The sequence below is a fragment of the Mesocricetus auratus genome, unplaced genomic scaffold, assembly GCF_017639785.1.
Source record: "Mesocricetus auratus isolate SY011 unplaced genomic scaffold, BCM_Maur_2.0 Super-Scaffold_100066, whole genome shotgun sequence".
Taxonomy (NCBI): Eukaryota; Metazoa; Chordata; class Mammalia; order Rodentia; family Cricetidae; genus Mesocricetus; species Mesocricetus auratus.
In genome coordinates this window covers 362,065-374,097 of record NW_024429235.1, presented here as the reverse complement: position 1 = coordinate 374,097, position 12,033 = coordinate 362,065, and the positions used below count along the sequence as shown (strand labels likewise).

Genomic DNA, 12,033 nt, shown 5'->3' with positions numbered 1-12,033 from the left:
TGTAGTTAACACCAACGTGCTCTTGGTGCATGCAGAAGGCAAATTGTCAAACTTGAAGCAACTTCGTTTCTCTTTTGTCTTCTAGATGCTCTGTAGTTTACATTTGATGTTTAGGTATAAGATCAATTCGGAGTTTATATTGATATGGTGTAAATGGCATTCATTTTCTTTCTTTTTTTATACTTATTTATTTTTGGATTTTTGAGACAGAATTTCTCTCTATAGCTTTGGAATCTGCCCTGGGACCTGCTCTATAGAGCACACTAGTCCCAAAGTCACAGAGATCTGCCTTCAGAGTGCTGGGATTAAAGGCATGCACCACCAATGCCTGTCTCTTTCTTTTTATATATATTTTTAATTATTTATTTATTTATCATGAATACAATATCCTTCCCCCATATATGTCTGCACACCACAAGAGAACAAAATATCTCATTGTGGATGGTTGTGAGCCACCATGTGGATGGTGGGAATTGAACTCATGACCTCTGGAAGAACAGTCAGTGCTCTTAACCAATGAGCCATCTCTCCAGCCCCTATTTTTGTTGTTGTTTTATTTGTTTGTTTTGGAGACAGGATTTCTCCATGTAGCTTGGGAGTCGGACCTGCAACTTGCTCTGTAGAGCAGGCTAGCCCCAAACTCATGGAGATCTACTTGCCTCTGCCTCCCCAGTGCAAGGATTAAAGCATGGGACACTAAAGACATCTGTAATGGTGTTCTCATGTTGGATCACACTCCACTATTAAGCTGTGATGTTGGAGAGTAGAGTTGTTGATATAAAGAATTTACCAATCTTTAGGGAATAGTAAATCCTGCAAAATAGAATTTACCTGAGGGAGTGCTGACTCTAAAATAACACAAACATAATTGGTATGCTAACCAGGTCTGTTAGAGGTTAAGATGCTAAAATATGCATTTGTTCTCCATGACTGTCCAGACATATGGCTCCAAACCATGACAAATGAGAAAACCCTGATCTATAAACAGGCCATAGGCCCATCCCCATATCACAGGACAAGGATGCTGTGTTGATTCAGGGTCTCTCTGTGGCTTTGGAGGCTGTCCTGGAACTCGCTCTTGTAAATCAGGTTGGTCTTTAATTCACAGAGTTCTGCCTACCTCTACCTCCTGTGTGCCACCAATGCCTGGCTGAGGAATAGCTTCTTGTATATGACTTCCCAGAGAAAATGGACCAAAAGAGGAAATTTCTAGGAAGCCATAAGAAATTATCACACATTGAAACAAACTCAGGGGTCATTCAAATGATGCTGCATAATAGGACACATGGTTACAACTATTTGAAACCTAAAACATTATTGTATTAAGTACTTGCTTGATTAGTCAAGAATTCCATTTAGGCCCTCAGGCAGGGAGGAAGATCATTCCTGGGAGAGCTACAGACAGCCTCAGGCCTTGGGCTTTTGTGCTTTCCCTAATGGCCTGATGTATTGATAATTAAACAGAGAGCCAGCTGGGTGTTGGTGGCACATGCCTGTATTCCCAGCACACAGGAGGCAGAGGCAGGTAGATTTCTGTGAGTTAGAGACCAGCCTGGTCTACAAGAGCGAGTTCAAGGACAGCCTCCAAAGTCACAGTAAAACCCTGACTTGAAAAACCCCCAAAAAGATGTGATTCCTCTTAAGAAGCTGACTTATAATAGGGCATAGCTTATGCAAATTCTCCTTGCCCTAGGATGTAAAGACTCAACACCTTCAGCTCTGCATCTGCCTGCTAGCTGCCATGACCCCTCCCATGATGATGATTAAGTGAACCTCTGAAATTTTAAGTGAGACACCTCAAATAAAAGTTTTCTTCATAGGCGTCTGTTCACAGCAATAAAAACCTATAAAAGACAGAGGTTAGAATCAGGGACTGGGGTATTGCTGTCATAGGCTGGCCCTGTTGTACAATTTCTCTGATGTGTTCTCAGTAGTGTTGACCTGCTGGCTTGCCTCTCCCTTTATGTCTGTTCACTGGGATTTCTTTCCCAAGTCTCTAGGCTACAAGATATGTTGCATGCGAGCCTCCTAGTCTGTTTCCTGTTAAAGTTGCTGGGTGAATACATTTTAATGTCCATGTCATGAGATAAGTGTGTGAAACACCAGAATTATATAACTATATTTTCAAAGAAGCATACATTTACACTGTGAGAATCAAACTTCCTGGTTTACACATGTATGGGTTCTTTTAGGACACAGTGTCTTATCATGATGTGCACATTGACTTCACTCAGGAAGAGTGGGCTTTGTTGAATCCTTTCCAGAAAATTCTCTACATGGATGTGATGCAGGAGACCTACAGGAACCTCTCTGCCATAGGTGAGGCTGAAGTTCCCTTCATGATTTTAAATAAGGGGACAACATTTTCTTGGTTATTAATACTCTTCTGTAATTTTGATTGAGAAAAGAGAATATTAGGTGAATAAGACTTACTTCTAATGTTCATTGACAATATTAATTTAAAATCGATGCAAATTTCTTTCATATTTCATGTATTTTCTGGTGTTGTATTTTAGGCTACAAGTGGAAAGACCATAATATTGAAGAACACTGTAACAGTTCTATAAGAAATAGAAGGTAATTTTCATGTGCAAGCTTATGTAAATTGGTATTACACCCCATTGAGATCTATGGTGTAGGAATTCAAATCCTTTTAGTTTCATACCACTTAGATATTTTAAACAGTATACACATTTAGTAGGAGATATGTTTATATCCAAGAATTTTTAAGAAATAAACATTCTATCATGAAGCTGTCATTACTCATGTTTGTGACTTTGCTAAGTATATTGAAAGGGTCAGAATATGAGTGTCAAGAAGGTTGTTTGGAAGTACCCTTGATTGCTATAACCTGTCTCTGAGGACAAGAAAGCCAAATTGTGGGAAGGAAATGTGCAAACAATTTATTTGTTACTCTTGGTTTAGTAAGAGTATATTGTCCAGCTGGGCATTGGTGGTGCATGTTTTTAGTCCCAGCACTTGTGAAGCAGAGGAAGGTGGATCTCTGTGAGTTCAAGGACAGCCTAGTCTACAAAGTGAGTACCAGGACAGCAGGACAGCCTCCAAAACAATAAAGAGAAACCCTGTCTCGACAAATTAAAAAAAGAGTATATTGTCCAGCGGGGCAGTGGTTGTGCATACCTTTAAGTCCACCACAGTGGAGGCATAGGCAGCTGGATCTCTGTGAGTTGGAGGCCAGCCTGGTCTACAGAGTGAGTTCTAAGACAGAATCCAAAGCTACACAGAGAATCCTGTCTCAAAAAATATGATGAAAATAAAAGTGTATCACTCATCACTCTAAATACAAGCCATGGGAGCATAGAAAATGGAAAGAAGCAATGTAGCCCCCTCATTCTCTGGGCAAATAGAAAATATGAATGTTATTTAGTAGTTCCCCACCTTGAGTAACTGTATTGAATGTGATACAAGATTACAGTTAATTGGATTTCCAACGTCCTTGGGAAGACATCAATGAACTCACACTGCAGAAAAGCCCTCTGAGCCTAGGAAAGTATGTATATGTTCATTTATCCTGGTTCATTCAGCTAATGAAATATAATTCAAAATACAGGAAAACTTATGAATGCACTAAGTATGAAAAAGCTCTGAGTTCATCCAGTTCTTCTCAAATATGTGAAAATCTCACATAAATAAGATGCCATAGATGTGGGCCAAGAAATAAAGGCTCTAACTCTCTGCCACAGGTATCTTCATAGCCACAAAGCAACAGCTCATGAATGGAAGCATCATGAATATAAAATTTAAGAACTGATTCATTTTGCAATAAGGCAAAATTTTAAATTCAATGTATATATACATCATGATTCATCAGTATAATGGAAGTGGTAAAGCTTTTATATGTTCCAGTTATCTTTGTAGAAATGAAAGAAAACATCCAGGACAGAAAACTCTGTGAATATACTCAATGTGTCAAAATCTTTATGTGTTACAGGCATCTTCAAAGACATGAAAACATTCACATTGGAGGGAAACCATATGAAGTTCTTCAAAAAGGTGGAGCCTTTGCATGTCACAGTTGTCTCAAACTCCATAAAATAACAGGTGCTCATGAGGTAGCCCATGAATGTAATCAACGTGGTAAAGCTTTTTCACAACACAGCAGTCTCATAAGTCATAAAACAACACATATTAGAGACAAACACTATGAATGCAATCAGTGTGGTAAAGCTTTCTCTCATATCAGTGGTCTTCAATATCATAAAAGAACACACACTGGAGAGAAACTCCACAGCTGCAAACAATGTGGTAAAAATTTTTCATGGCTTAGTCACCTTGAAGTACACCAAAGAACACACACTGGAGAGAAACCCTATGGATGCAATCAGTGTGGTAAAGCTTTTGTAAGTCATAGTCATTTTAACAGACACAAAAGAACACACACTGGAGAGAAACCCTATGCATGTAATCACTGTGTTAAAGCATTTGCAAGTCATGGTCAACTTCAAGTACATAAAAGAACACACACTGGAGAGAGACCCTATGCATGTAATCACTGTGCTAAAGCATTTGCAAGTCATGGTCAACTTCAAGTACATAAAAGAACACACACTGGAGAGAGACCCTACAACTGCAATCAATGTGATAAAACTTTTTCACACAACAGTCATCTTCATGTACATCAAAGAACACACACTGGAGAGAAACCATATGAATGTAATCAATGTGGTAAAGCCTATTCACATGCCAGTAGTCTTAAATATCATAAAAGAACACATACTGGACAGAAACCTTATGAATGCAGTCAATGTGGTAAAATCTTTTCACATGCCAGTGGTCTTAAATACCATAAAAGATCACACACTGGAGAGAAACTGTAGGAATGTAATCAATGTGGTAAAGCCTATTCACATGTCAGGAGTCTTCAATATCATAAAAGATCACATACCTGAGACTGACCACATGAATGAAACCAATGAGGTAAAGCCTTTGTAAGAAACCACACTGAAGAGAAACCTCTTAATTGTAAGCAGTGTGGTAAAGCTGTGTACTCTGCATAACTTAATAATCTGTGCGGTTCTGAAAATTTTAATACTGAAGGAAATCTTGGTATAAAGGATTTGGTAAGATCTTCAATGAACACATTTAGTTACACATAACTTCAGGGAAAATATTCTGACAAGGGTCAACAGTCTGTTTAAGCATTGTGATGTCTGTTGTGTTAGCACCTACAAACTCTTATGGGCAAAACTCCTATGAATTCACTGATAAGGTAACCCTTTTGTTTCCATGCTTTTCTTTAATTGCATAAAAAACAACTCAGATCAGTTGATTTCTCTAAATTCATTCCTAAGTGCTTGCTTTCTGTTACATGAACCAATGCATGATGAAGGGAAACTGTTAAGACTTTAAATGCCTCAACCACTGGGATACAGGAATGAGTGAGTACGAGAGAAAATCTTCACCTGTGAAAATCTGTTTGGTTAGAGAATTGATTGAATTCAATTATGTGATGTCAGTGTTTGGGATTGTGACAGGTGATGTATGTTCCCAAGAAGGGTAATCCCTGGTGTTTTTCAGTAGCAGAAACTACAGAAAGTTCTGAAAAACCTGATGTAGCTCCTGGTAATGAACATGTTATAATTTTGCTCATCCATATCTCTAATACTGTTCATATTTTAAATCCTTTTTGTATCATCTTGATATCAGTTAATGGGGAAGAAATCATGGAAGAGAAATCCCTATTCATGTAAACTGTTTGGTAGAGACTTTAGACTTTATACTTGTGTTCATTTTCAATAAAATGTTTTTTCATGTGAAGATGGATGTCAATGAGTTCACTGGACCCAAGATAAATAATTAATGGGTGTTTTACTGGGGAACAACTTACACAGATAATAAAATAAAAGAGGCATTGAGGCATCCCTGCTCCAGAATATGCAATCTGTGCCCTTCTGAGACTGTCAGAATCTGAGAGAGAGAGAGAGAGAGAGAGAGAGAGAGAGAGAGAGAGAGAGAGAGAGAGAGAGAGAGAGAGAGAGAAGGTATGGTGTTACTGCAGTGAGTTTGGCATTTCTGAAAGAAGCGCGTCATCACTGGTGTTGGACTTTGAGGTTTCCTATGCTCTGGGTATGGCCAATCATACCAGACAAATTCCTGTTGCCCATATATCAAGATGTAACCAACACCACATCCTCCTTCATATCATGCTCCCCACTATGGTGACAATGGACTGAACCTCCATATCTGTAAGTGAGCCACCCCAATTAAGTGTTTTCATCTTACATTCATACCCCAGTTGTCCTCCCTTCCCATCTACTGCCCCCTACCTCTCACCCTAACCCATTCCACATCCACATATCAGAGGGGGTAAGGAGTCAACAAGTCTGGCATACAGAGTTCAGGAAGGACCAAACTACTCCATCCTGTTTCATCCTGTGCAAGTCAACCCATAATAGGGTGTGGGCTTGAAAAAGCCAGTTCATGCACCTGGGATGGGTCCTGGTTTCATTGACAGGGGATCCCTAACAGATCATGTCCCATTACTGTCACCCACACTCACAGGTTTGGTCCCATGCAGGTTCCCCAGCTGTCTTTCCATAGTCTCTGAGCTCCCACTAGTGATAGGACTAGGAGGTGTGACTGTGTTGGACTGGGATTTTCCTTGTTAGAGGAAGCATATCACTGTGGGGCCAGCCAATGTTTTTTATATTCTGGATGATTCCCAGTGTCAGTCACTTTCCTGTTGCCTCTGAGTCAAGATGTGAGGACTCTAACCTTCAGCACCACATCTGCCTGCATGTTGCCATGCCCCTGCAATGAGGGTGATTATCTAAACTTCTTAAATTTTAAGGAACATACCTCAGTAAAATATTTTCTTTGTAAGTATTGACATGGCTCATTGTGTCTTCACAGCAATAAAAGCATAACATAGACAGAAGTTGATGCCATGGACTGGGGTATTGCTGTGAGATCCTGGCACTGTCATACAATTTCTCTGATGTGCTCTCAGTAGTGTTGATGTGCTGCCTTGCCTCTCCCTTTATGTCTGTTCATTGGGATTTCTTCCTCAAAGCTATATACTATTTAAAGTACCAAGAAATGGTGTATGTGAGCCTACTACTCATTTTCCTTCTAAAGTGAAGGGTGAATACATTTTAATGTTCATGTCATGGAATAAGTGAGGCAAGCACCAGAATTATTTGACTATACTGTCAATGATATACATATTTATATCAAATGGGAGTATCACACTTTCTGTTCTACATATGTGTGGGGTGTTTTAGGATGCAGTAACCTATGATGATGTGCACATCAGCTTCACTCAGGAAGAGTGGGCTTTGCTGAATCCTTCCCAGAAAAGTCTCTTCAAGGATGTGATGCTGGAGATGTACTTGAACTTCTCTGCCATAGGTGAGACTGAATTTTCATTCATGATTTAAAATAAGGGAACAACTGCTTCTTGGTTATTGGTACTCTTCTGTAATTTTGATTGAGAAAAAGGAATATTAGGTGAAAAAGACATAGTCCTAATATTCATTGAAGGTATTAACTTAAATGTGATTTAACTTCCATTCATATTTCATATATTTTGTGGTGTTGTATTTTAGGATACAGGTGGGAAGATCATAATACTGATGAACACTGTCAAAATTCTACAAGACATAGAAGGTAATTTTCACGTACAACTTTTTATACAAATTTGCCTCTGAAGAAATAATAATGTATCCTAGAAATTTTAAAGAAAAGCAACAGTATTAATAAGCACAGCTTAAAGTATATTAATGATTCCTCATTTCTCACAAAACCATCTACCTCAATGTCAGGTCACTATTCTGTGTTTGAAAGGCAACCCTGTGAAAACGACGGCAAGGAAACAATGCATTAACTGATACCACCATATGAATTAGAGTCTTATGAGAGCTACACCGTAGAAATGCCAATCTGTTTAGATTAATACCACTCAGATATTTTAAATGGTATGCACATTGAATACATGATAGATATTTGTCCAAGACCTGAGAAAAAATGAGTCTATAGTAAAGTTCACCTTAGTCATATATATGTGACATTGCTAAGCATATTGAAAGGGTAAGTTTATAGTCAGGAAGGTTGTTGTAGAGAAACCTTAATCCCTATACCATGTTTCTGAGAGGAAACAAATTCAAACTGTGTGAATGCAATGGGGAAAACTTTTACTGGTTATTTGTCCTTTAATGAGCATCCAGTCAGTGGTGGTGGAGCACACCTTTAATCTCAGCACTCTGTGAGGTCATATGACATCCAGTCAGTGGTGGTGGAGCACACCTTTAATCTCAGCACTCTGTGAGGTCATATCACATCCAGTCAGTGGTGGTGGAGCACACCTTTAATCTCAGCACTCTGTGAGGTGAAGGATAGCAAGGCCTATAAATTGAGTTTGAGTATGGGCTCCAAAGCTACACAGAAATAACCTGTCTCAAAAACTAAGAAAAAAATCAATATCATATGTGATTATAAATACAAACCATGTGAGCATAGAATAAGGAAAGAAGCAATGGAATCCCCCCTCTCTCTTACACACACACACACACACACACACACACACACACACACACACTCGGGACAATTACGGGATATGAAAGATGTTTGGTAAGCTCCAATTAGAGTAGATTTGTCAAATGTGATACAAGTTTACAATTGATTCATTTTCCAACTTCATTGCAAAGCCATCAACAAATTCACACTGCAGAAAAGCCCTATGAATTTTGGATTGTATGAATACTTCCATTTGTCCTGGTATATTCTTCCAATGTAGCATGATTCACACTATAGGAAAAGTTATGAAGGCCATTAGTAGGGCAGGGCTCTGAGTTCCTCAATTTCTTTTCAAAACAAGGAAAAATCTCATATAAATAAAATGCCATAAATTTGGGCTGTGAAATAAAGGCTCTATCTAAAAAGAAAGTCATCTTCTAAGCCACAAACAACCCCTCATGAAGGGAAGCATAATGAATGTAAAAGTTAAGATCTGATTCCTACTTACAATTAGGCAAAATTATAAAATTAATTCATACAGATATGAAGTTTCATCAGTATCATGCATGTGGTAAAGCTTTTACATGTGCCTATTATCTTTGTGGGAATGAACAAAGCCATAAAGGAGAGAAACCCTATAAATACACTCAATGTATTAAAACCTTTGTGTGTTACAGGCATCTTCAAAGGCATGAAAAAATTCATACTGGAGAGAAACCATATGAAAGTTTCCAGTATGGTGAAGTCTTTGCAGGTCACAGTTGTCTACAACTCCATAAAAGAACACATACTGGAGGGAAAACCCATGAATGTAATCAATGTGGTAAAAACTTTGCAAGTCATGGTGAGTTTAAAAGTCATATAAGAACACACACTGGAGAGAAACCTTATGAATGTAATCAATGTTCTAAAGCCTTTGCAAGTCCTGGTGTGCTTGAAACATATATAAGAAAACATACTGGAGGGAGACCTTTTGAATGTGATCAATGTTGTAAGGCATTTGCAAGGAAAGATAATCTTCAAAGACATAAAAGATTGCACACAGGAGAGAAACCCTATGAATGTGCTCAATGTGGTAAAGCTTTTGCAAGCCAGAGTGATCTTCAAGTACATCAAAGAACACACACTGGAGAGAGACCCTACAACTGCAATCCATGTGGTAAAACTTATTCACAGCTCAGTCCTCTCCAAGTACATCAAAGAACACACACTGGAGAGAAACCCTATGAATGTAATCACTGTGGTAAAGCCTATGCAAGTCATAGTGAGATTAGAAGACATAAAAGAACACACACTGGAGAGAAACCCTATCAATGTAATCAATGTGGGAAAGCATTTTTACAACACTGTAAACCCCAAATACATAAAAGAACTCATATGGGAGAGAAACCCTATGCATGTAATCAGTGTGGTAAAACCTTTTCATATGATAGTGGTTTGAAAGCACATGAAAGAACACATACAGGAGAGAGACCCTATGGATGTAATCAGTGTGGTAAAGCTTTTGCACAACACACCACTCTTGCAAATCATAAAAGAACACATACTGGACAGAAACCATATGAATGCAGTCAATGTGGTAAAGCCTTTTCACACACCAGTGGTCTCAAGTATCATAAAAGAACACACACTGGAGAGAAACCCTATGAATGTAATCAATGTAGTAAAGACTATTCACACATCAGGAGTCTTCAATATCACAAAAGAACACATGCCTGAGACCTGACCTTATGAATGAAACCAATGTGGTAAAACCTTTGGAAGAAATCATACTTCAGAGAAATCCTATAATTGCAAGCAGTGTGGTAAAGCTGTGTACTCTGCATAACTCAATATTCTGTGAGGTCCTGAAAAATTTTAATATGGAAGGAAATATTGGCATAAAGGATTTGTTAAAATCTTCACTGAACACACATTTGGTTATACAAGCTTCTGGAGGGAAAAAATCTAACAAAGGTCAACAATCTGCTCAAGCACTGTGATGTCTCTATTGTGTTTGCACCTGTCAACTCATGTGTACAAAAGTCCTATGAATTCACTGATAAGGTAACCCTTTATATTTCACAATTTTCTTTAATTACATAAAAACCTCATTGTGATCAGTCTATTGCTCTAAATTCAATCTTACATGCTTAGTTCTATTTCATGGACCAAATCATGATGAAGGAAAACTGTTAGGACTTTAACTGTCTCAACAGCTGTGTTACAGGAATGAGTGCCTGCAAGAGAAAATATTCATGTGTGGACATCTGTTTGCTTAGAGATTTGATCTGATTTTAATTATGTAATGTCAGTGTTCAGTTTGTGAATACTCATGCTTGTTCCCATGAACGTTAGACACTTGAGTATTCCTGTAGCAGGAACTACAGAAAGTTCTCAAAAAACCTGACCTAGGTCCTGGCAATGAACTTGTTATAATTTTGCACATCCATATCTCTAACCCTGTACATATTTTAAATCCTTTTTGTATCATCTTGATATCAGGTAACAGGGAAGTACTCATGGAAGAGAAAACCCAATTCATGTAAACAATTTTGTAATGACTTCATACTTGTTGCAATAAAAATTGTTTTGTGTGAACTCAGGTTGTTACTGAGTTCGTGAGACCCAAGATAAATGATAAGTTGGTGTTTATTTGGGCAATAATTTACACAAATTTCAATAGTTGGTGCAGAGGTCCTGCTCCTGAAGATGCAGTCTCTAAACTTCTGATGAGATCCCCAACCAAAGAGAGAGAAAGAGCAAGTGAGAGAAAGCCCACTGCACACTTACCTTGCAGTCAGGTAGGGAGAACAAAGGCACAACTCAAGAAACTTCTGAGCCGGGCGGAGGTGGCACACGCCTTTAATCCCAGCAGTCGGGTGGCAGAGACAGGCGGATCTCTGTGAGTTCGAGGCCCGGCTGGAACAATAGCCTCTGAAACAATACAGAGAAACCCTGTCTCATAAAACCAAAAAAAGAAAAAAACAAAAAACAAAAAAAACCTTCTGACATCCTCAGAAGAGGCGAAGCAGAAAGCCTGGCTCCAGAAGAACCCTTGTGTCTGATTGGTGGGTCCACTAGAGGCTGTGATTGCCTGCTGAGGCCTGAGTGACAGGGCCAGGTGAGCAGAGGAGACACAGCACAGTGGTGTAATCTGAGCAAAGAATTCCTGTTTGGACCCAGGGGAACAGAAAACTAGAAACCATGAGGTGAATCCTGAGGTGGAGGCTTTTGCTACTACCCCAAGGTGTGAAATTGGCAATAATGGAAGTTTTAAGGGTTGGGGGTGGTGACTTCTGTTAAGGGCCCATCTGTGGCAACTTGAGGGCAGGATTTGGGACAGGGGTTCCAAATATTCCAACCTCTTTGTATAAATACAGTTACCTGTAGGGCTCCCACCTAAACAACCAAGACTCGCTAGGTGTAGGGGCATAGGTTTAAGTTTGCGTTCTTCCTGCTGACAAGGGATGATATGGGGAGGTAGGGAGTAAGGTGTCAGTGGGCTCAAAATCAGAAAGTGGTATGGGTGCCATCCCGTAGACCTTAGGCATCTGTTCTTTGAGGGGGAGAAGGCAG

At 39.0% G+C, this 12,033-nt stretch overlaps 2 protein-coding genes across 2 annotated transcripts; both read left to right on the top strand.

Annotated features, from left to right (window-relative positions):
* The first annotated feature begins 2,276 nt into the window (after positions 1–2,276).
* On the top strand, positions 2,277–4,838 carry LOC121136331 (zinc finger protein 431-like). Its single transcript, XM_040736663.1, has 3 exons — positions 2,277–2,319; positions 2,517–2,577; positions 3,953–4,838. The coding sequence occupies exons 1-3, from the start codon at positions 2,277–2,279 to the stop codon at positions 4,836–4,838; spliced, it is 990 nt and encodes a 329-aa protein (XP_040592597.1).
* Positions 4,839–4,920: 82 nt separating this feature from the next.
* On the top strand, positions 4,921–9,340 carry LOC121136330 (zinc finger protein 844-like). The gene is made up of 3 exons (XM_040736662.1): positions 4,921–4,938; positions 7,245–7,371; positions 9,093–9,340. Exons 1-3 carry the CDS (start codon positions 4,921–4,923, stop codon positions 9,338–9,340), a joined length of 393 nt encoding a protein of 130 aa, XP_040592596.1.
* Positions 9,341–12,033: the final 2,693 nt, after the last annotated feature.